General features: G+C 34.5%; 4 protein-coding genes across 4 annotated transcripts; 2 read left to right on the top strand and 2 right to left on the bottom strand.

Annotated features, from left to right (window-relative positions):
* Positions 4,166–7,029, bottom strand: LOC18610442 (origin of replication complex subunit 6). Its single transcript, XM_007046093.2, has 10 exons — positions 6,753–7,029; positions 6,607–6,653; positions 6,404–6,511; positions 6,230–6,310; positions 5,836–5,947; positions 5,692–5,754; positions 5,498–5,585; positions 5,257–5,327; positions 4,675–4,768; positions 4,166–4,570 (listed from the first exon to the last, which is right to left on the bottom strand). Exons 1-10 carry the CDS (start codon positions 6,870–6,872, stop codon positions 4,491–4,493), a joined length of 864 nt encoding a protein of 287 aa, XP_007046155.2. The 5' UTR covers positions 6,873–7,029; the 3' UTR covers positions 4,166–4,490.
* On the bottom strand, positions 7,639–11,663 carry LOC18610441 (protein HGH1 homolog). The gene is made up of 9 exons (XM_007046090.2): positions 11,545–11,663; positions 11,042–11,164; positions 10,699–10,896; positions 10,431–10,506; positions 9,869–10,014; positions 9,029–9,142; positions 8,553–8,684; positions 8,082–8,195; positions 7,639–7,987 (listed from the first exon to the last, which is right to left on the bottom strand). The coding sequence occupies exons 1-9, from the start codon at positions 11,596–11,598 to the stop codon at positions 7,937–7,939; spliced, it is 1,008 nt and encodes a 335-aa protein (XP_007046152.2). The 5' UTR covers positions 11,599–11,663; the 3' UTR covers positions 7,639–7,936.
* On the top strand, positions 13,121–18,940 carry LOC18610440. The gene is made up of 9 exons (XM_018115528.1): positions 13,121–13,269; positions 13,351–13,637; positions 13,767–13,871; positions 14,561–14,916; positions 15,591–15,802; positions 15,899–16,155; positions 16,258–16,436; positions 17,178–17,254; positions 18,031–18,940. The coding sequence occupies exons 2-8, from the start codon at positions 13,406–13,408 to the stop codon at positions 17,244–17,246; spliced, it is 1,410 nt and encodes a 469-aa protein (XP_017971017.1). The 5' UTR covers positions 13,121–13,269; positions 13,351–13,405; the 3' UTR covers positions 17,247–17,254; positions 18,031–18,940.
* On the top strand, positions 19,108–23,586 carry LOC18610439 (haloacid dehalogenase-like hydrolase domain-containing protein 3). Its single transcript, XM_007046087.2, has 10 exons — positions 19,108–19,282; positions 19,899–20,071; positions 20,163–20,276; positions 20,467–20,549; positions 21,198–21,281; positions 21,473–21,548; positions 21,668–21,740; positions 22,151–22,224; positions 22,916–23,009; positions 23,250–23,586. Exons 1-10 carry the CDS (start codon positions 19,194–19,196, stop codon positions 23,317–23,319), a joined length of 930 nt encoding a protein of 309 aa, XP_007046149.2. The 5' UTR covers positions 19,108–19,193; the 3' UTR covers positions 23,320–23,586.

Raw genomic sequence — 23,797 nt, 5'->3', positions numbered from 1 at the left:
TCGGATTCAACCCCAACGGTGGTTCGTACCATTCTGTCATCGAAGAAATCGTCCGACAAGGAGTTAGCATCGGAACCTTGGAGTCCAACAAGGGACGTCAGGTCTTGCCTTTGCAAGCAGTGCTATGGGGAACGCTTGTGGAACACCTAAACGAGGAAGAGGAAGAGGAGGTTTTGATCGAAAGAGCTCTAGAAGAATCGGCATCGGAGTTTGAATCAAGCAACTATAACATGGTTCCAGCCAAGGAGTCATCAGTCAAGAAGATGCTGAAGAGGGTTCGAGTGGAAGCTGTTGAGTGTGATCAAAAAGTTGAAGAGAAAATCAAGAGAGGCCGTTTGGAAGCTGAAAACTGTGTTATTTGTTTGGAGGAACTCAAGGTTGGATCAGAAGCTTCTCGGATGCCATGTTCTCATATATTTCATGGTGACTGTCTCGAAGAGTGGCTGAAGCAAAGCCACTATTGCCCTGTATGTCGGTTTGAGATGCCGATAGAGTGAAGAGCTTTTGTTTGTTTGTTTTTCTTGCTTCTAGTCGATGAGAAAAACCTCTCCTCATGTTGGATAACTTGTTAATTGCTTTTGAAGAGGTTGTCTTTTCTGTTCTTTTCTTTTCATTAGGTTTTGAATTTAAGCTGAGTGTACATGATGGAAGTTTGCAGTACATGGAATGAATATAGATTACCTTTTTCTGATTTTGAGTGTTTGCATTTTAGTTATTTTAATGGTTGTATCTAGCTTTGGTCTGTTTTTTGATATATTTTCTTGTACTTCTCTGAGGCATTACTAAACTGATAAATATTATTGTGGTCTGTTATTTTTCCATCTCTTTCATATCTAATTAAGTTGTATTCCAGTTAGGAGTAAGCTGGGGAGGAAAGGCTGAAATCAATGCCTTGTACCAATGAAATAGATGCTATGAAAATTCCAGAAACATTTAACATGGCACTGTAAATCATCCATGTTCTATATAGATTATGTCTGTCTGTCTGTCTGTCTGTAGCCCAAGCTCCTGCTGAATGATTGGTTATTTGTAGTAAGGCAAATTAGCTTCTAACATGACAAACAAACTTTTTGTTTTATCGGCTAATATGTTCAATTTGAAATACAACAGAATGTTTAGACTGGTATGATGGAGGAATATCTTATGGCTAGTAACCTTCTGCACACTAGGAGGCTTGCATTTAACAGCTTAGATTTTACAGTGAATTTTGACATTTTACAGTGTATCAATTTAAACAACAGCATTAGTAATTATATTATTTGGATAATATTTTTTTTTAAATGAAAATTTGGGTATTAGAATTTGATGATACACAAAAATAATTATAAATGAATATTAAATATTAAGAAGATATGCAATCTATATATATGTATATATCATGAAAAATCAATAAATATACAATTTCCAACTAAGGAGAAGTTGAACCCTCCAAAATACCTAATTCAAATGCCAGCAATTTTGATAATTTCAATTTTTTATTTTAATTACCAAACTAATTTTATTTTAAAAATTTTGATTTGTCTTTATTTGTACCATATATAAGTGTGTGTATATATATATATATATAATTTTCAACAACTGTCAGAATTTAATTGGATAGATGCGGAAACCCATGTCAATTATTGAAAAATGATGCATATATAACTTAAGAAAATTATAAAATAAATCTTACCAAATAGAATTTATTTTTTATTTTTATTGAATATATATAATTTGTTTTTATTACAATAAAATACTATTAGATAGAGGTGGATCTTAAAGTAAAAAATTGGGAATTTTAATTATTTTTTCATAAATTTGAAATTTATTTTAATTATGAGTCCATTTTCTTTAATATGTAATAACAAAATTGAATTTTACATAAAAATTAATAAAATTACAAGTTTACTTTTGAGCTATTTGACATAATTTAGGAAACTCCTATCTTTCAAAAAAAAAAATAAAAAACTCGTAATTGTTTCCCGGCTGGTAGCAACTACCTCCCCTTCATAATTACCAACTGATATTTCATTGATATCAGTAAGGATTTGCTACCGCCATTGCCCATTACTATAAATTCCACTGAGATTTTCACTTGATTGTTCAAAAGAAAACTCTTCCCCTCAACCAATGGCTTCCGCTATTTACTACTGCAATGACCTGCAACATATTGTTTATCAACCTCTGACTGAACCCGAAATCTTTTACCCCACTCCCCCTTTTGTCCAAATTGAATTAAACATCGCCCTTCAATTTGGATTCAGGCGACACTATTGCTTAACCGATCAGTTTGTCGATCTTGATGACGAAGGAATGTTTTTCTCTCAAGAAACCATTCGTTTTGATCTCCGGGCTTTGAAAAACTATGATCGGATCTACCAAATCCTTGGTCCCATGCTAGTAAGACTCAGACTCAACCCGAACGCTCGTCCGTGCCGTGCTATCATCCAAGAAATCATCCGACAAGGAGTTAGCATCGGAACCTCGGAGTCCAACAGGGGACGTCAAGTCTTGCCTTTGCAAGCAGTGCTATGGGGAACGTTTGTGGAACACGTAAACGAGGAAGAGGAAGAGGAGGTTTTGATCGAAAGAGCTCTAGAAGAATCGGCATCGGAGTTTGAATCAAGCAACTATAACATGGTTCCAGCCAAGGAGTCATCCGTCAAGAAGATGCTGAAGAGTGTTCGAGTGGAAGCTGTTGAGTGTGATCAAAAAGTTGAAGAGAAAATCAAGAAAGGCCGTTTGGAAGCTGAAAACTGTGTTATTTGTTTGGAGGAACTCAAGGTTGGATCAGATGCTTCTCGGATGCCATGTTCTCATATATTTCATGGTGACTGTATCGAAAAGTGGCTGAAGCAAAGCCACTATTGCCCTGTATGTCGGTTTGAGATGCCGACAGAGTGAAGAGCTTTTGTTTGTTTGCTTTTTCTTGCTTCTAGTCGATGAGATAAACCTCTTCTCATGTTGGATAACTTGTTAATTGATTTTGAAGAGGTTGTCTTTTCTTTTCTTTTCTTTTCATTAGGTTTTGAATTTAAGCTAAGTGTACATGATGGAAGTTTGCAGTACATGGAATGAATATAGATTACCTTTTTTCTGGTTTTGTGCGTTTGCTTTTTAGTTATTTTAACGGATGCATCTAGCTTTGGTCTGTTTTTTAATATATTCTCTTGTACTTCTCTGAGGCATTACTAAACTGATTAATATTATTGTGGTCTGTTATTTTCTCCATCTCTTTCATATCTAATTAAGTTGTATTCCAGTTAGGAGTAAGCTCGGGAGGAAAGGCTGAAATCGATGCCTTGTACCAATGAAATAGATGCCATGAAAATTCCAGAAACATTTAACATGGCACTGTAAATCATCCATGTTCTATATAGATTATGTCTGCCTGTCTGTAGCCTAAGCTCCTGCTGAATGATTGGTTATATGTAGCGAGGCAAATTAGCTTCTAACATGACAGACAAAACTTGTTGTTTTGTCGGCTAATATGTACATTTTGAAATACAACAGAATATTCGGACTGGCATTTAACAGCTTTGATTGTGTGAGAAGACCAAACATATATTATTCTTCACATTCTGCATCAGAATCCCTACATTTAGGCTTTGCTCAGTTTGTTTACTGCAATGAGAAACGTGATTAGTCATACTGAAGCATTGATCATTAACTCCCAATCTTTACAATGGCACCACCCAAGAGACTCATTCTACCACAAAAGTAATTCCACATGCCTAAATGGCTGAATTCTCAGTGGAGAGTGGAATCAGTTTGCTCCAAATGCTGAAAATAATATGGTTGGGTTCAAATTCTTGCTGGAAGAGTAACTTATAGACATCTCTTTGCTGGGTGCAAAGAGATCATTGCTACAAATGAGAAGTGTTCAAGATTTGCATGGCACCTAAAGTTTTATTCATTTTATTTGTTCTTTAATCTAAACATGTTCTTTCTTTTTAAAGATAAATAAATACATATAATAACAAGAATATCAATCAAATGAGATCTTAATTTTTTTGTTTTTAATCTTAACCTTCTCAATTAAATGACAATCTTATGCGATTAGTAACAACTTAAAAAGTTTGCAAGATACCAACTATTAGGAGAATAAACACCCCCTAATTTTTTAAACATGGAAAGAAAATGGAATTTTGCTGTCATCAAAGAGCAAAGAGAATCAGACTAGGGATATGTCAACCCTAAGGAATCCAATTTGATGTATTAACAGTTGAAGCAATTTTTAAATATATTAACATTTTCCTTATTTTTGAAGTAGTTCTCAAACTTATATCTCGAGAAGAATATTTGCCTGACCTATATCAAACATATAGACACTTTAAGATAGACAAGATCATCTTACAAAACTGCATTTCTTGTAATAACTAATAACTTAACAGATGCAGTTCTTTAATCCATTTCTACCCATGTGAACTTCTAGATATCTTTTTCTCCTAAAATGAATTTCAGCAGGATCAGCTCAAACAACTTGAAAACTAGAAATGAAAACATGTCTCCTATACAGCCTTCAACTCCTGTGCCTCAGGAACTTCCTTCAGAAAGTTAAGACTGGTTTGAGTGGTCCGCTTGCAGGGTGCTGAAGAAAAAACACAGAGATATGTGAAAGATCAGCTATGCTGGGTTTCCTTTGATTGCATCAGTGCATTATAAAGGAAATTAAAAGGGAAATTCTTTCATTACCTTTTGTGCTTTTCTTATTAGATGATAGAACAGATGACTTCCACTCATCATAGGCAACTTTCTCCATTTTCTTATGCCGCTTGTAACTTGAAAGCTGCAAGAGGATTGTGTTAGTGCTATTGCTATAGAAATTTTGCGTTTACTCTAAGATATAACTGGAATGGCACCAACCGTAAAATGAGATTTTTGTTTTTGAAGAACAATATCACAAACTTCTAGCTTTTATCCCTAAAATGATTGAGTCCAATATCAATGATTGCTCTAATTCTGTTAAAAAATGCAAATGCCAGCCTTACTGATCATGGGACATCAAATATTTAAAATCACTAAGAAAGACTTGCAAGACAACAGATGAATAATCCATGCAAAGCTTTGACATTAGAGATTTTTAAACTCTTGAATGACACAAATGGAAGTCAGATCAGGAAGCAAAAATTTCATAGAATCATCACAGTTGTGCATACGCAACCAGTCATAGTCAGAAAATGTTACAATGAAACAGAAGACTTCATATCTAGAATCAAGAAATCCAGCTTTCATCAGACAATTAATAAACTAAAATTCCAAATGCTATAGTAGTACCTCTGGTCCATCATCAGATAAATAACCACCATCATCAAATTTTCTTTTCTCAGGTAACACATCTAGCAGTTCTGCATGCACCAAATAGCAAATTTTAGAGAATAATTCTCTATGTGTGAACATACATGGAGATTGAAAACCAACTCATAGTATTAAAATACAGCAAAAAATGCAAATGTTAGTAACAAGGTCAAAATGGCAACAAATGCCAATTTTAAGGTAAATGGAAATGAACAGTTACCTCGGTTGCCTTTCACCTCCTTGGGATCTTTCTTTTCCTTTGAGATTCCAAAAGCATCATGACATAGATCCTTCATGGAGGTAGAAACCTGTATTTAAAGTTCCAAATCAATGCTCAGCACATTAAACAAACACTAAGCATTTACAAGTTACCACATTAAATGATCATATGTAGTGAGGAACTATGTTACTTACACAAGAAAACTCAGATTCAGAGGTGCCACAAACCTCAATCAACCTAACCTTGTCTATCTTAAGCTGTAAAGCAGAGAATTTATGTCAAAAACATGTAAACACAGGGGAAAAGAACATTTGACAGAAGGATTACGCATATGCTACCTTGTGTTTTTTTGCACACAAGTAAAATGCCACAGCAGTAAACACTGGCCTAGTGAAGTCCGCACTCGCCTGTCTAGAAGCAGGCAATGATGCTGTAAACCGCTCCTTGTAGCTGACATAAACATCATTTAAGTCACTCAACTATTCAATTCACCAATTTCACAAAATGGAAGGAAAAAAAAAAAGGAACCCACATCACTTCATCTGATAATCAAATGAAAAAAGGTCATCAAAGTGCTGAGGATTGCAATCTTAACAAATTTGAGTACAGTAAAGATAGTTTAAATTAGGGATTTACCCTTCCAGGCATTCTCTCAAACACAAAGCAATCTAGAAGGAAACAGATTTAAAGAGACCAAAATCAAAGAACACATAAAAAGGAAAAGGGTCTTACAGAGACAAGCTCTTCTTCACAAAGGGAATGAGCCTAACACATCCAAATTGAATCCCCAATTCTCTAATATCCAGCGTTGTCCTGAAACACCATTGTTTTTCCAAATTAAAATCTGAATTTACTAATACTTCAATCTACAATGCAAATTTAAAAGGAAGAAAGGGAGAAACTCACTTGATATTTAGACCATTCTGCAAGGAATTAAAAGATCTATTGTAAGCCTTCTCCGACATTCCACTTAACCTGATAGCTTTCTGTCTATCAAATATAACCTCCCCAAACCTACAAATTTCATAAAAATTACATCAAACAAAACATAATTAAAAACTCAGAACATATTCAATAGCAAAGGAAAAAAGAAGGATAATGTATGTTACCTTGTAGCAGCAATTTCCAAGCAGATTATAGCTTTACAAACCTCACCCTACAAACAGGAAAAAAAAAAAAGAATAGAATTAATGCTTCAACGCTTGACTTCTTATCGGGGGTCTAAAGTAAATGACTAGAGTATGAAAGTACTTACGACGCCGATAATGGAGGAATCAAACTGAACATCGCAGAGGCGGCGCAGCTCCGCCGCTTTTCGAACCAGCAGCTTCTGTTCTGAGAGACCGAGCTTTCTCGCTATGTCTGACAGATCCATATTGGCCCTCTGGAGAAATGGGTTATCGGATTTTCTTTGCTTTTCTCTATTCTTTTCCCACTAATTCTCTCTGGGAACACGAAAGCTGCCTTTTGAAGAAAATGGAGAAATGCTCGAGGAAAGATAACTGACAGAGTTGGCGGGAGAAGCCCGGAATTTCCGCCCTTTTGTATTTGGCATCTTTAGTTTTTTGAATTTAACGCGCGTTGATAGAAACATTTGCCTCTTCACCGGGAACTCTTTGGCGCCAAAAGTGAATTTTGGGATTTTTTTACCGCTTCCATTTAGAATTTATTACGTATTTACCAATTAATCAATTACTAAACCAAAATTATTATTTATTCAATGAAACATTTTTTTATTATTCAATAAAAATTATAAGCATTTCATGTAATAAACTCATATAATGCTTTAATATTTCGTCGAGGATTTTTCATGAAAATTAAAATAAAAATTTTGATTTTAAAATATTTTTTATTAAAATTTTAAATAATTATAATATGATAATAGGTAATGATATAACATACTAATATAATATAATGACATAACTATATCATTTTTCATCATCTAAATAACATTGTGTCAACATCATTTGATATAAAATAATAATTAATATTTTAATTAATGATAATTAATTAACTATTAATTATAAACTATTATTTAACCTAAAAAATAAGAGTATTAACTAGAGCAAGAATTTTTGTTTTTTGGGATAAGTCTAGATCAAGATATCAGCATACACATAGACATCTATACTCAAGAGGTATATTTTCAAATGAAACACAAGATTAATAAATAATGCAAAAATGGTAATTGATCCAAGATTACCCATAAATTATACAGTAAACAAATTGTATTTTTCTTATATTTGATCACATTTTTCAGAATACATTCCACACTGCAAAAATCATAAACTTGCCTATTGAGAGCCTAACTTCTGTAATTGAAGCTTGAGCTAAAACCAGAACAATTTGCACCGAAAACACATGGTCATGACCTGTAACTCCGGTTCCAATATCTCCTGAAAAGAATCTGCAGAAACCCATGAACATACAAGTAAATGGCTATTTCGATGAAGTTGTTGATGGTTCTTCTGTCCCACTGCCATGAACAAGCTGGTAACGAGTAAAAACAAGTCAACATCAGATTCATGATTAATGTGAATTAGAAAGATGATGTACTACAATTCTCAAAGCGATGAAAACATACCAAGGAGCCAATTTGCTCATATGCTTCCAGTACTTTTGGATCTTCTTCATCTTCGTACCCCACTTGTAATATTCTTGGTCCATTGACAGACCAAAAGGCTCTTCGACCAGCCTCCTGCAGAGAAGGAAAAAAAAAATTGTCATGCTTGGTATCATGGTGCAATACCTTTCTCAAAGAAGATGAATAAAAATTCATATAAGAGCGAAGAATACTAATATAACAAGAAAAACCAATTAGTCACGTCACAACTAATCCTATAGCAAAATGTTATAAGTGGAGACTTAAAGGCAAACCCCAGAAGATTTTCGATGTAAAAGCAACAACGTCACAGTCTCACAAACTTTCAGCTAATATTTGAGTGGTCTCATCGCGAAACTTTTCAATTGCTTAAAGGACATAGAATATTAGTTAACAGATTTAACAGCGTGTTACACTTAAAATAGGAACAAAAGAAGTATCACTGATTATGACCTGTAAAGTAATCAAGTAAATAGCTTCCAGTGCTTGAACACAAATCTCAGGATCCTTCACTGGTTCACGCTCAATGGAAAGTGCACTTCTAAGCTCAAGTGGCATTTTTGATGTGTCTTGTTCACTATATATCTGAGCAGAGGCCATGAGACAAATGGGAAAAAAGATTAAGGCATAAACTTTTGCCAGAATAAACAAGAAGCTAATGAAAGACATGTCATGAGCTTTTGCCAGATTAAACAAGAAACTAATGAAAGACATGTAACAACATCAAGAAATGATGTCATAACACTATTTTCAGGTGCATAAACAATGCATTGGTCTATTAGTGGCTATCCTCTTGAACATAGAACTAAAATTTAAGTGAGACAAGTATACACAGCCAACAATGATGCGATTTCTTAAGACTACACTCTTATTATAAGCCAACAGAAGATAAATGCTTTAATCTACCAAGAAGCTGTACAAAAGGTTACCTTGTTTCCAGCAACTGGCAGAAGCAGAGCTGGCCAAAGAAACTCTGATATCAAGAGTAAATTCTGTAGCTGATTCTCTGCTTCAAAGCAGCAGTTCCTAATAGTTCCAGACACCTGTAAGCACACAAACAACCTGCTAATCTCTTGACAAGCTAAATGAATAGGTCTAGTCAAGAGCGAATTGGTTATATTTGCAGAAGCTTGGCTACTTAAGCTTGATTAGAGCAAGCTTTGTACTTGAACACATGGTTGAACAGAAACTATTCACGAGCCTAATCAAATTCATCTACCAAACTCTATGCAAGCCTACTATTGATCCCTCTGTTTTGTGTATCAGCTCTTTCAATTTCCCCTTTGGATTAATTTCTCACTCATTAAGCTCTTATAACAGTGTGATGCCTGTCTCAACTTAAGCTTAGGTTGAATTATAGGCAGGCTAGCTTCCAAGAAGCCTACCATTAGCCCCCTTCAAATGGTTCATTTATCAAAGACCTCTACCAACAAACAACCGTGAACAAGCAGACCTTGTCCCATTAATATCAATTTGGTTAATGCACCAATCTTTTTTCTCTCTCCCAGCTTAGCAAGAGTAGCAAATTATCTGAAAGAACTAATATGTTCATCCCAATAATGAATTAAAGAAAATGTTCGAATCACAGGATCCTAGAAAGGGCTACAAATAACTTTTCAAAAGGTTAGAAAAAGTTTTCAAATTTTTTTGGGCCAAGCATAATGCAAAAAGGACAAGAAGTAGAAAATTAAAAGAAAAAAAAAACTATTGTCGATGATATAAGAGTAACACTAAAGAAACTTACTGCTTCATTAATCACTTTTACATACCCCTTTCTTTCTCAATGGACCAGATGAATCAAACTGTCTAATAATCTGCTTCAGCAAGCCACGCTTAGGATCCAATAACATCTTCCTCCCCGCTTCTTTCTTTGAGATGTTTACAAGTATTGAACCAACATGATCAAAAGGATCATCTGGTTAATGTGTAACAAAGCAATGTGAGGCCAATATTTGAAGGAGATAAACACAAGTACAAATATTCTTGAGTGCAAGCCAACAACTATTAAGGAATAAAAGAAGGGTGAGAAGGGGAACTAAAATATCATTTCTTAAAGAGCTAAACTTAAGAATTCTAAGTCAGGTGACCTTTTATTGCACCATTGAGGGAGTCTCAACTAATCAAGCACATATTTCGAAGATTTTTTGACACATTATGGAGGACTCACTGACTAAGATCCTAATGCTGTTGCTTTAAGACACAGCCTGAAATCTTTCACAGCCTGGTTATATAACAGGCTCACAGGCAGAGTGCTTTTTATCTTTTAAGTATTTACATGATTAGACGGTCTGAGGCTACAAGCAAACTTAGGAAAGAAGATGTAAAACACACCACCGGCTTCACTGGATCTACAGAATGATCTCACTAGCTTCATTACATAAAGTCCTTGCATCTTCTCATCTCCAATCTAATAAGCACATAAAGTCTCTCGATAAGTCATTAATCTTCCCCAAGGATAAGACATAAATAGAATGATAACGAGATAAGAAACTATATAAACACAGACCATTTAATATAAATGTTGCAATTTTTAAAAAAATTTTGACTTTACAGATGTCAAATAGGATTGGTATGAGTCATAGGACATGAAGAAAAGCACCTGAAGCAAGGAAGAAATACCATCATCCAACTGTGTTAGATTAACTAGGAGCATAACCAGCACTCGAGTAATGCTAGAGCCTGGCTTATACAACAAATCCATGGCTATTTTAACCATCCCAATTTCAACCATCTTAGCAGCCAGTTCTGCATTTTGTGACAGATTTACAAGAGCTTCAGCAGCCGGTTCTGAAACTTCCTGCAACATTTTTACAATGAGAGAACAACTACAAAAAAAATGCACTTCAAATCAAAATTTTAGGTGCTTGTGTTAATAGATTCAAACATTTTTCAATAGGATGCACTAATGATTAATCTAAACACGGGTTTGTGAAAAAATACACCTTATCCTCACTCAAAAGCCGAGACAACGATGGAAGCACAGTGTTGGCGTAATTGGAAAGGGAGTGTAAGCCATCCTCAGATCCCGTCAATCCCCGTACAATATCGACAGCCGCCTTCTTCACCTAAGCAGTTCACATCAATCAATATTACTATAAGTACTTAAAAACAAAAGGGTATAGTTAAAAACTCAATTAATTAAGCTTAAAAACAACAACAACCCTTTATTGATAAACTTCTATGTAAGAGATACATGACACCATAATTTCTAATAGTTCAAAAAAAACTAAAGCTATGGAGTAAATGGGATTTTCATGTATGAAATGACCCAAAAATTTAATGCTTAGCTTTGTTTGGATGCTGACAGGTAAATAAACATAGAATAGAACTCGAAATCTAGTTAAAAGGCAACGTGAACTAAAAGTAAAACTCAGTTTAGAGAATTTTGCATCAAATTTCTATAGGCGGGAAAATGGAGGGTTAAGGAGAATAGGCGGGAACTTACTGGAGGAGAGGGGGCAGAGAGGAAGTCTATCAGTTCTTCTAGTTCGGTCGCCATTGCCGTTCTTCTGTTGATGTTCGCGAAGCAGCGCACAAATTACAAACGAGTCACCCTGGAAGGCTAACAAATTTGATGGTTCAAAACGACTTCGTTCTTGAAGGCGTGTAACTGAATGGGCGAAACGCAGCGTTTTGTCATCTAATATAAATATTGGATATCCAATTGTTATAATCTTTTTTATAATATTTTCAGTAACTTTGATTTGCAAAATCAATAACATCAAAATACATTATTATTAAATTAAATATCAAAAAACAAATTATTATGTTTCGTAATCTTATCTATTTTTTAGTAACATTGATACGATATTCAATAACATAAGATTACTGAAATAATAAATACATAGTTATTGAATCTTTAATAGTTTTTATTATGAAATATTAGACACTTGACTATTGAAATATTAAATTGTTATATAAATTTCTCAATAACTTTATTTACATGATTCATAGTTATTGAAATATTAAATACAAAATTATTGAATATCTTATTCTTTAATTATTGAAATATTAGATACTCTGAAATATCATATAGTAACCTTAAAGCACATGGTTAGTTTTCGTAATTTTTATTTTTCTAATAACATCATGTTACGAGGTCATTACAATTTTTTCAAAATACTAACTAAGTTAAATCTAACATTGTATAACTTATAAATCACGAATCTACATTCTCAATTCAAAATATCTATCTTATTTTTTATGAAATCCGTAACATTTTACTTTATTCAATTATATAACATTTCTGTTGCACTAGCTTTTTAAAAATATGAACTTTTACACTAATCCAAACTTACCTCGACTTCGACCCTTTTATCTTATAAGACCCTATATTAATAAAGATATGGATTTACTCTGATATTATTTGTATGGATCATTATCTTATTTCAAAAGACTAACTTGATAGGGTGTGCAACGTCAATATTTGTAAATCATTCAATACTTTTTTATTTGCTCCATATGAGATTTTTGAAAATACTTTGCCTTCTTCCTTCTTAAAGCGCCAAGTGTGACATATTATACATACTTTATTAATACTTTTATGAATATTTACTAGTATAAAATTAATGAAATATTAAATAAAAAATTATCAAATATCAAACAATTTTAATTATTGAAATATTACATATTTAATAACTAAAATGTTAAATAATTTAAATCAACAAAATTAATAATCTCAAAATATATGATTTCGTTATCTATTATTTTAATATCAACGGATATACTTTGTTAATAAGTTATATGAATATTTAATAACATAGTCAAATATTAAATATCGAGTTATTGAACATCCGATAATTTTTATTAATAAAATATCAGATATTAGATTGCTAAAGTATGGGATCATTTATAATAATTTTTTCAATAATCTTCAAATTTATTATTATTTTTGTAATATTTATATATTTTAATAAATAGAACATCCTTTACATATATTAATAAAATAAAAATTACAAAAATAATAAATATAAAATAAGTTTGAGACATGAGAAAATGTGACACTATGGAAAGCATTCCTTATAACAGGGAAAAAGCCTCGAATGTCGGCACGGACATGCAACGTGTGATTTAGTCATCTCCGGTTATTAAATTCCGAGAAGAAAATAAGAAAAAAAAAAAGAAATCAAATGATCATCTTCTTCGATTTTCACTTCTTGCTCGCGCTCAGGTTAATCGGATTCTCCATTCTTGAAGCAATGGCGGATTCATAGATCTGATGATCTGTTTTTTTTTTTGTTTTTGGTGGCAGATGAGATGACGAGGTGCTGGTTTTTATTGGCAATTTATTCGAAGATTTGCTTAAGATGGTTTTGAGTAAGTACAATGGCGAATGGTTGCAAGAGAGAAGAGGCGGCATAATCGGTGCTCTTTTGAACTCGGTGGCTCGAAGCGAGCAGGGATTTCGTGTCGGTCGTCGAGGAAGGAGGTTTCCTCGTAATTTTAAGCTTAGATTTTTCCATTGGCTGGTGGCGCTTCTTCTAGCAGCGCTCTTCTTGCTCTATTTCGCTACCTTTGACCTTAAATTACTCTCCAATGGTCAGATTCGCGCCTCTCCTTTTCGCTCGTTGATTTATTCTTGACGCTACATTTTATTCATTTTCAATGACGTATCCAAGTTTTCTGATTTTTTATATAATTAATTTAATTTGTTTTGTGCAAGTGCAGGTAATGAGGAAGAAAATAACCTTTCCTTATCACAAGAAGTACATCAAAAAATTTCCATCCACGATGCCGCCGTGACGCCACCCAAAAGCAAGCGTCGTAAGCAGCGTAAGAGAAGTTTTTTCCTTAATTTTTGTACTTTGTTTGTTGTTTAAGAGCATTGAAAACATTTTTAATTGTTCAATGAGTGGTAGAAAAATGTTTGTGAAGGAGCAGAAAAGGAAAATCTGATTTATTACTCGTTTGCCCTTGCTTACATTACAGTTGTCACATTGTTTCCCTTTTGGACAACGCTGGGAGAGAACTAACATGATTGATTACTTCCCCGTCTTTATTATGATATGAACATGGAAGCTGCATTTTGCATTTTAACGTATTAAACCTTGACATAACTGCATCTTACAAAACCAGAACAAACCTCGATAAAAACATGAAGGAATGTTTGTGCAGACTGATAAGTTTCCATTCATTTTCTTGTTCATGGCATGAGTAGTGAGCTATTCTACATAGTAATGAATTGCTAAATCATATACAAACTCGTAGATAGAACATAACTTGTCAGTTGTGATTATTTTTGCTTTGTGTGAATGCTTTATCTAGATTGTACGTCGGCTAAATTGTCAATTTGTCATTGATAGTCATTTGATTTATCTTACTGATATGTTTAATTAAGTCCTTTTTCTTCCCTTTTTTTCTTGACTGAAGATCTATATCCTTAAAACCACACTTATCTTTTACAAATTATTCTATGTCTAACACCATTTAGTTTTGTTTTTGCTCCACGTATCATCTCTCAGATTTTCCTTGTGAAGTTGGGCTTGCAGCAGCAGTTGATAATATTATAGAGCCCAAGAATTATATGAATTTCACAGAGTTCTCGCTAGAATATGTAGAGAGGGAGAAGAATCCTTTGCCTGCCAATTCACTTGAGAGTAGATTTGGAGGTTATCAAACTCTTAAGGAAAGAGAGAAATCCTTTGTTGCAAGGAATCAAACTATTCACTGTGGTTTTGTCAAAGGCCCGCCGAGATTTTCAAGCACTGGTTTTGAGTTGAGTGAAAATGATAAGGCATACATGAGTACTTGTCGGGTTGCAGTATCTTCTTGCATTTTTGGGAGCTCTGACTTTCTGAGGAGACCTACTAGCAGATTGGTAAATGAGACATTTCTTATCAAATCTCATTGTTTGCCATGATTCCATGTCTGAAAGATGTGATAATGAGCATCTTTATTTCAAATGTCTTTTGTCTTACAGTGAATTAATACTTCTTTATGCATTCATGATTCATATAGCTATTTTAATAAGAAGCATAACATTTTCTAAAGAAAAATAGAAACAGTATTACATATCACCTGTTTCAACCAACAAGAGTAGAGGATGCAAACTTGAAGATTTTGAGCCAGCAGAAAAGAGGGATTTCTTCAAAGTATTGTTGGTTATGCTAAATTTAAATGCATTTTAAAGGCTTTAGAGGGATAGACATGCAAAACAATTTTATCGAAAACTTCACTGTCAGGATACTTCAGTCTGATGTATGTAATGCATGCAAGGTATGATTGACTTTCTAGTTTGATTTTTGTCTCTGTTTCCTTCTCATGTTTTGCGAATCTTATCCTGGATGATATCCTATTCTTCACTGCCTAGTTATGCTTGAGTTGACATGTCTAGTTGAGCATAGTTTATGTGACTTTTAACTAAATGTTGGTACAGTAATATATTGGAAGAAGCAAAGACGTAATCGGTTTGTAGTGTTGCTTTAATTTTAGGATGATTTCCACAACTTTCTATTCTGTCAGTAATGCGCTATATCTTTTTGTTTGTTTCAGATTAGTGAATTTGCCAAGAAAAATGTGTGTTTTGTTATGTTTGTGGATGAGCAAACGCTATCAAAACTGTCTTCAGAAGGACATATTCCTGATGAGAGAGGATATGTTGGTCTGTGGAAAATTGTTGTTGTGAGGAACTTACCATATTTGGACATGCGGAAAACTGGAAAGGTGCCAAAGTTTTTATCACATCGCCTCTTTCCTTCTTCTCGGTAAGGTTACATCTCTAGTTTGTAAGCCTCATGCTTATCCTTCTAAGTCTGACAGAGTCTTTAACTTAAATACTATAATTTAATGTTTATTTTCAGGTATTCAATTTGGATTGACAGTAAGATGCGACTTAATACTGACCCAATGCTAATCATTGAATTCTTTTTGTGGCGAATGAGAGCAGAGTATGCCATTTCCAACCACTATGATCGCCATTGTGTTTGGGAGGAGGTACTGCAAAATAAGCGTCTAAATAAGTACAACCATACAGCCATTGATGAACAGTTTATGTTTTACCAATCTGATGGCCTCACGAAGTTTAATCCTTCAGACCCAAATACTCCTCTTCCAAGTTGTGCGTATCTTGGTGTCTTTTTATGTTTGGACATCAGCCTTCTCTTTTTATCTTAGCTCCCATGCATACCAGGTACTGATTTGTGCTCAATGTACCCTGCAGATGTGCCTGAAGGTTCCTTTATTATCCGGGCTCATACACCAATGTCAAATTTATTTTCATGCCTGTGGTTCAATGAAGTTGATCGATTTACCTCACGTGACCAACTAAGCTTTGCATATACCTACTTGAAGTTGAGGAGAATGAATCCAGATAGACCGTTCCATCTAAATATGTTTAAGGTGATTTTTTAATTTTTGCAGAGAACTGTAGTCTGTTATAGTATATCTGTCACCATGCTGTTTGGTGCAGCGGCATACTGTTGCTAAAGTATGCTTTCTACATAGAGATTTGGTCGATTTCCTTTCTAAAGCTTTTTGAATATTATGATTGAACTGTTCACTATGTGTTAGCAAACTCTTGTCTATCAAATGGTTTATGTGACATCTGAGATTTGTAAAATAAGCTTCACATTGATGACTGCTGATAGCCATTGAATCTAATTGCTTCTCAAATGCTATTGTTAGAAAACACTAATTTGCAGATTGCCCTGATACATATGGTTTGCTTTGAGATTTGACATATCCATCTGACAAGTGACTTCCGGTTCTTGTAAAATCTTCCTGAAAGTAGTTTTGTCGCTGATTTTCAGTGGTTTCTGAGTTGATTGCACGCAGCTTAACAATTTTCAGAAACATGGAGCCTTTGAAACTTTCATGTATGTGGGATTTCCGTGGGTGGGAGGAGAGAAAATTAAGACCTATTGCCTCAAGAGAATTGAAGCAACTTTTTTTCCTGAGTCATTGTTCCAATGACATATTGCCATGCTAGCACTGAAATTCAGAAATAGAAAGTCTCCTATTAAGTGTTTATCTTCTTGTGCTGTAAACGAGATGGTTCCATGCTATGCATGAATAACACATTACTCATAATAAAGGTTACTATTTTAACGATTAATATTTGTGTAAATTAACTCTATACAGGACTGTCAGCGCAGAACGTTAGCAAAGCTATTCAGGCATCGGACGGTGCCTTCTCCGCCACCTCCTTGATTAATCAGGTATGATGAATGGCTAATTTTCCATGTATAATTTGTATCTAAATGCCTGCTTATATCAAAGAAAAAAGTTCTTGATATTAACTCCAAGTTTAGAAGTTAATGGGTCTGCCTTAGCACCTTTTATACATGTAGGAACTCTCATCCAACTGTAGCTGGTGATGGCAAGTTCCACCTGCAATAGTTTTCCTCAATCTTGACATTCATCTGATACCAAGTAGAATATTTCTATGAGTAAGGTCTATGGTGAATTAAGTTGAATTTGAGTCTATCGTAGTCATTGATCTTATTGCTTTGACTGTATCTTTCAGTCAAGAAAATAATGGGCATTGAACCACTGCTGATGGTAGATGTTTAAAGTTGATTGCAGTATCTTCAACTTTTGACTTGTGAACCTATGACATGCTGCATGTACTTTTAGGTCAAAGCTAATGTAATCTGCTTCAATAGTAAGAATATAGTTTGTTCAGTGGAAATCTCTTAAATTGGACTGCAAACTGGATCATATCATTTGATTAGGCATCAATATAATCTATTGGTGACATATGAGCAACTTGTTTAAATATGGAGTTCAAACCAGCAAGTTGCAGGTTGGGGTAGGATCCATTGCATTTAAAATTAAACAAACTCAACAGGAGCATATTAGTTAGACTAGTTACGTGGATCATGGATGGCTCAGTGCAAAGATACTTGAGTTCAGAGAACTTGTATTGCATTTAGACTTATAAACTACTACAGATAAAATTGTAATCCTGAACTTCTTGAATTTTTATTTACAGAAAATTATGCTAGTTTTCTGGGAGCACAGATGCAGTCTATGCAGGGATATCCACGCTGAAAGTGAAAAACAGGAGTTATCTATGAAATATACCTGCAACCTTTCTCTTCCAGGAATCTTTACTCATGGACTTTCAAGCTTGGCAAGAATTAACGTTGGGCCAGTTACTTCAGATATTTGTAAGTGCATAATACTATTGGCAGAGTAGCCTTTTGCTGAAGAAATGGAGCTTTTTGGTGGCCTTACGAAATGGTTCAATGTGACTCCAAGCTAATAAAGATTTATTGCTAAAGCTTAATTATCGTGGGTTGTATTGAGAATTTGAGGCTACACATCGGCTGGAGTGAGGCTTAAGTTTATAGAATTTTTCCATAATCATGGGTGTGTGAATCATTTGGAGATGAGACCAGACAGTGTTACTTGCGTGAAGGGGAAAATCCCATTGGGATTACTCTGCCCTGTTGTGTCTTAGTTCCAAGTCGACTCCCAAATCCCCATCCAGAAGGAAAAAGAAGAAAGAAAAAGAAAATATAGTTAAAAAAAAAGAAAATATAGTTAAAAAAAAGATGCTTATTGCTTTCAGAGCTTCCCATAATGCTTTGTAATATCCTTATATTCTTTCAATTTTGAATAGATAAAGAACTAGCAGTCAGTAGGCATCTCCTCCTTCCCCTGTTGTAGTCACTTTGATGGATTCTGTTGATAGCTTTGTTTTTTATTTGTTATTGTTGGGAAGCAACCAAAACTGTTGGTTTTTATTGTATTTCTCAGCATCTCAAGACTTGACTGTCTTTGTGCATGCCAGTCATGCTGCTGCTGTCTTGTTTGCTAGAGAGGGGATATGCTGTTCTCTCTTGGTAAGAAAGAACAGTAATAAAACTATGTGAACATGCGAATTCTGTTGATGAAGATTTCCTACCGCCTGCAACGAAATATGTGCTGTTCAGTTACAGAGTAAGCCAAGTTCTGCTCTGTTATGGTTTTTACTTACCAATTCTCATGAATTTTGTGTTGTTTCAGCTTCTTGTAACTCTACAAATATAGTCTTGTCTTAGCCTGCTGAGCCAATAAACTTGCCCAATGCTGCTGTTACTAACTTATGCTTTTATCTAATTTGGAGCTGTCAAGGCTGAAAGTGTGAGTATTGGAGGGAACTTAAACAAAATGGACTTCCTTGTTTCCATTTTGTTAAGTTTTCTCCAATATCTCATTTCCATCCTTCACTCTTTGAGACAAGCATATTTGGTCAACAGGTACCATAAGGATTTATAGAGCTTTTCTCTTTTGGATTTTGAAAAAAAAAAAAAATTGAATCCACTCGTGGATCGGGTACAAGTCTATATTATTGAATCAAATGTTCAAATAAAAGTTTATTAAAATAATTTATTGGTACAACGTTGTAAAGTAATTAGTAAGTGATTTAAGCCCTTTTCTGTAAAGATCTCTATTTGTTCTATTTTTTCAAGAATCTCTGTTACATATTCAATTAAAAGTAGCTACAACTAAATTCTTGCATTGCAATAATGCATCAATGATCAAAGCCATAATTTAAAGGGTAAATAATAAAAAAAATCCAATGATTTGAGACAAGATAAATTGTTTTTTTTGAAGTTTAAAATATGATAGTTAGTTATCTAGACCTTTTTTTTCTTGGTTAAAATTTTCTTGCTATTTTTAAGAATAAAATAATTAAAATATTTTTAACTTAGTAAAATTAATGTTAATAATAATATTAATATTTTCAATTTGAAAATGGGCATTGAAAACAGCAATGAAAATTGTAGTGGTGAGTGAACCAACTACATTAACACATAGATGGCTAACTTGCGTGCAAATTTGGGTAAAATATGGTGTAAAATGTAAAAACAGGGAGATAGAGAGGGTGTTCTGTCTTAGCATTGATCACCCAAGTAGAAGAGACAAGAGAGCGGTCTGGTTCCAAAAAATGGAAGCTTGCTTGACGAAATGTTGCAATATCAACTCTCTCTTGAGAGCCCTTAATCCCTTTCGCAGCTCGTCCATGTCCATCCACTTCCGCTCTGGTTTTTCCACTCACCCTTTCCTTTTCTCTTTCAGGAAACCAAAAACTTTGTTCTTTTGGTTTAAATTTTATTGATTTGGTATCTTTTGCAGTTAGAAATTCGGTTAAAAAGGCATACGATGGGCTGCTGTTGGACGCCGCAGGCACTCTTTTGCAATTGCCGAAGCCCGTGGAAGAGACTTACGCTGCCATTGGGGCTAAATACGGTCACTTTTCAGCTACCTTTTTATTATTATTATTTTTTTTAATAAATTTAGATATGTTTTGAATGTGGGTTTTGCATTATCTCTTGTTTGCTCTAGTTTTGAGATGGCGTTTCTTGATTTAACGCGTGAGATTATGGTAATCCCAGTGTTTAGTTTTCTTTAAATTTGACAACTTTTGACTTCCTTTCAGGACTGAAACTGAGTTCAGCTGAAATAAAGCAAGGATTTAAGAGGGCTTTTGCTGCTCCCTGGCCCGAGAAGCTCCGTTATGAGGTTCCTTGTTCTCTTTGGCGCTCTTTTTATTGTCATTGCGTGCCTAGATTGTTGATTTCTCAAGTCAATGCTGGGAACTGGATGTGTAATTATGTTAATATTCTTGATATTAGATAGGAGAATGAATCTGTCATGAACTTTTCAACAACAAATTTCATAGCCGGTGCTCTGTTAATATATTTAATTTACTGAACTCTTTTCTTTGAAAGGAATGCATGGTGTTAATTAGGGAGGGTCTTTGATGTGCTTGCACGTGTGCATGCATCACTGCCAGTAAGTGTTGGCTATGATGCATGCTGTTCTAGCCATTTGCACTGACCTGAAAACTTGCTGCCTTTTGAGATCCATTTCTTTACAAAGGTGGTCGACTTTGATACCGTGTTATTGGTAGTTTATGAACTGAAAAGCGAAAAAATGTTCACTACCTGTCAGTTTTTATTAATACCCTCTTTAGGGAATAACTTCCTTTGTAGTGGACTAGCAGCTTTTACTCTTCCTTGTCATCCATTCAGTTTGATGTAATGTTGCAGACTTAGGTTTCCTATCTACTTGCTAGAACTTGATAGAACCAACTTCTGATAAAGTATCATGACTCCTAATTTGTAACTGAACATCAATTCCACCTTTTGTGTGTTGTGTTATTGACAGGGAGATGGGAAGCCTTTCTGGAAACTTGTTGTTTCTGAAGCCACTGGTTGTTCCAATGATGATTACTTCGAGGAAGTCTATGAGGTGATGGTCTGAGACCTACTTTTTTCCATTTTCATGCTCCTTGGTCCGACCATACTGTAGTAATGAAAAAAATTTCAAGAAATTAGGTGGCTGCTGATAATTACCCACGATTCCAAACTCCAAATAATGGTGTCAGCAGTTCATGTACGATGAATTGTTTAATCTGAAGCCTCATTTACTTCCTTTTTCAGCATTATGCAAATGGCGATGCATGGCGTCTTCCAGATGGAGCTTATGATACGATATTCGTTCTCAAAAATGCTGGAGGTCATATTCATCAAGTATTCCTCTTCTTTGTCTTTCATAACTAACACTAGTAATACAGAGTGGTGAGAATGGACTCTTTTTCCTCCTATGTATTTCTCATATGGTGAGTGATGGCACAGTTAAAGTGGCTGTCGTGTCCAATTTTGACACCCGATTAAGGAGGGTATTGAAGGACCTCAATGTCATAGATCTGTAAGTGTCAGTACTTTGTTTATGCTGTTGTCTTGCAGTTTTGAGCATTAAGCAACTTCTTTTAATGTATTAATTATTCATGACATAGTAACAAATGTTTGCCACTCAAGTCAGAAAAGAACTCAAGTTTCAACTTCTGTTTTTTCTCTTAATTAGGAGTGCCCATGTCTTCTTACTGCTGAAACTTGGGTTACCTTTTTTCTTGTACTTGAGATCGATTTATTTATTTTGTGGGCCTAGTTTAGGTCCTCTTTGCTCAGTGTATGTTGGTTCATGCAGAGAAAAAAGAAATGAAACTTTGGTTTCATACCTCCATCTTGGTTGCCACTTCTATTTTGATGTAGTTGCCTCAAAGGAAAGAAAGGGCATGGGTTAGTTTTGAGTTGTAACCGTATATAGTTTCTTTTCAGGTTGGATGCTCTAATTATATCTTCAGAGGTTGGTTATGAAAAACCAGATGCAAGGATATTCAAAGCTGCTTTAGGTTTGTCTTAAAGCACCAAAGTATTTTCTTGGATTCATTGATAAATAATATATTTACTACTGTGTTGTGCTTGCCTAAATTTTCCATCTCAGTACTAGCTTGGCTATCAGTCTGTATAGCATGTTGTCTCTGTTTAGAAACTTGAGGATGATGGGTGTTATATCTCTTGCTGTGTTTAAAAACTTGAGGGACTGTGAGTGTTATAACTCTTGCTGTCGACTGCAACGGTCTGTCTACGTATTTCACTAATGATGTATTTGGATGTTTCCATGTGATATAGGATTATGGATGCATTCACTGTTTCATATGTTCTCAGGTGCAGGAATATTTGGAGTAATAACCATATAGAATAGCATTGAATTAATTCTAGATTTCTCTGCATAGCACTAAGCATTGAGAATTTCCAATTTAATTGGTGATGGTGCTTGCTATTTTCCCTTAGAATTGCATGATACGGTACGATAATGCTGTAAATGGCAAAGTCTTTTATGCTTCTATAACATAAGATGATTCACTTAGAGCCCATCACCCTCCTCACCTTTTAAATATAAAAAAAAAAATATTTGTCCAATTATATATTCAAGACATTAACTAATAAATTCACATTTTCTTACAATAATCCAAAGACCAAAAATGAAGGTAAAAAACCCTTTGGAAGCATTCCTTAAAAAGTTGTTTGGAATTATTGTAGATCAAATTGGCCTGGATGCCGGCAAGGTGGTGCATGTTGGGGATGATCAAAAGGCAGATAAGGTGGGAGCCAATGCTGTGGGCATCGATTGCTGGTAAGGTCTACTTTCTACTTGTCTTGTATAATGACTTTCTTTCTGTATGTAAAGATACATACAGTATTCCCATGGCATCACTACCAAACTATTAACATTACAAACATCCGTTCCCATATAAGTGCATCATATTTGAAACCGATGGCTGTTCACTCGAGTGTATGTAGTAGTACGTGTATGTGCATCATAAAAAATAACGATTTACGGAGATTATACTCACCCGTTGATCTTAATGACCAGGTTGTGGGGTAGAGATGTTAAAACTTTTGCAGATATACAGACGTTCCTCCTCATCTCCGATTCGTCATAGCTTCCAATACTTTTTTGACTCCGCAAATGGGAAATAAAGTCTTGTTATGATGGGGTAGGCCATTGATTTGACCTCCATGATTGTTCCACATGGTAGCAATGGTGCTTTTACTCCTAATTGGATTGAACAGTCACACATATTCACTTACTTTTTATTTATTTGAATTCTGGAATAAGGGATTCTTGTATGTATCCGAAGCTTTTACGGTTGTTAAGCATATTGAAAAATTTTCTATATTGGGAAACCCATAGTTGTTTACTTATTTGACTAAAAATGGAAATGGTTGTGACGAATATTTCCAAGTTGTACATCCAACCAACCGATGTTCGAGATTTCATGCACTGCTTACCAATCCATTACATTTCTCAGTATAAACTTTGGATTTTGACAGATTATTCTTAATGCTTTTGGAATGTCATACGGCTCAATAATATGACATTCGCCATATTTTCAAAGACAAAGCATGAGTAGAAATAGC

This window comes from Theobroma cacao, chromosome 2 (assembly GCF_000208745.1).
Source record: "Theobroma cacao cultivar B97-61/B2 chromosome 2, Criollo_cocoa_genome_V2, whole genome shotgun sequence".
Taxonomy (NCBI): Eukaryota; Viridiplantae; Streptophyta; class Magnoliopsida; order Malvales; family Malvaceae; genus Theobroma; species Theobroma cacao.
The sequence above is the reverse complement of the archived record's forward strand: the minus strand, read 5'-3'. Positions and strand labels throughout refer to the sequence as shown.

Coding starts and splice junctions, on each gene's coding strand:
- LOC18610442 (XM_007046093.2), bottom strand. CDS start 6,872: ATGGATCTGTCAGACATAGCGAGAAAGCTCGGTCTCTCAGAACAGAAG. Junction 5,948..6,229: donor GTGAAGAAGAGCTTGTCTCT/GTAAGACCCTTT, acceptor TGTTTATGTCAG/CTACAAGGAGCGGTTTACAG. Junction 5,586..5,691: donor CTGAATCTGAGTTTTCTTGT/GTAAGTAACATA, acceptor CTTTAAATACAG/GTTTCTACCTCCATGAAGGA.
- LOC18610441 (XM_007046090.2), bottom strand. CDS start 11,598: ATGGCGACCGAACTAGAAGAACTGATAGACTTCCTCTCTGCCCCCTCT. Junction 8,685..9,028: donor TGCCAGTTGCTGGAAACAAG/GTAACCTTTTGT, acceptor GCCTCTGCTCAG/ATATATAGTGAACAAGACAC. Junction 8,196..8,552: donor TTTACTTGATTACTTTACAG/GTCATAATCAGT, acceptor CCTTCTCTGCAG/GAGGCTGGTCGAAGAGCCTT.
- LOC18610440 (XM_018115528.1), top strand. CDS start 13,406: ATGGTTTTGAGTAAGTACAATGGCGAATGGTTGCAAGAGAGAAGAGGC. Junction 13,872..14,560: donor AAGCAAGCGTCGTAAGCAGC/GTAAGAGAAGTT, acceptor ATCATCTCTCAG/ATTTTCCTTGTGAAGTTGGG. Junction 15,803..15,898: donor CGCCTCTTTCCTTCTTCTCG/GTAAGGTTACAT, acceptor GTTTATTTTCAG/GTATTCAATTTGGATTGACA.
- LOC18610439 (XM_007046087.2), top strand. CDS start 19,194: ATGGACTTCCTTGTTTCCATTTTGTTAAGTTTTCTCCAATATCTCATT. Junction 20,277..20,466: donor TGCCATTGGGGCTAAATACG/GTCACTTTTCAG, acceptor ACTTCCTTTCAG/GACTGAAACTGAGTTCAGCT. Junction 21,741..22,150: donor GACCTCAATGTCATAGATCT/GTAAGTGTCAGT, acceptor GTTTCTTTTCAG/GTTGGATGCTCTAATTATAT.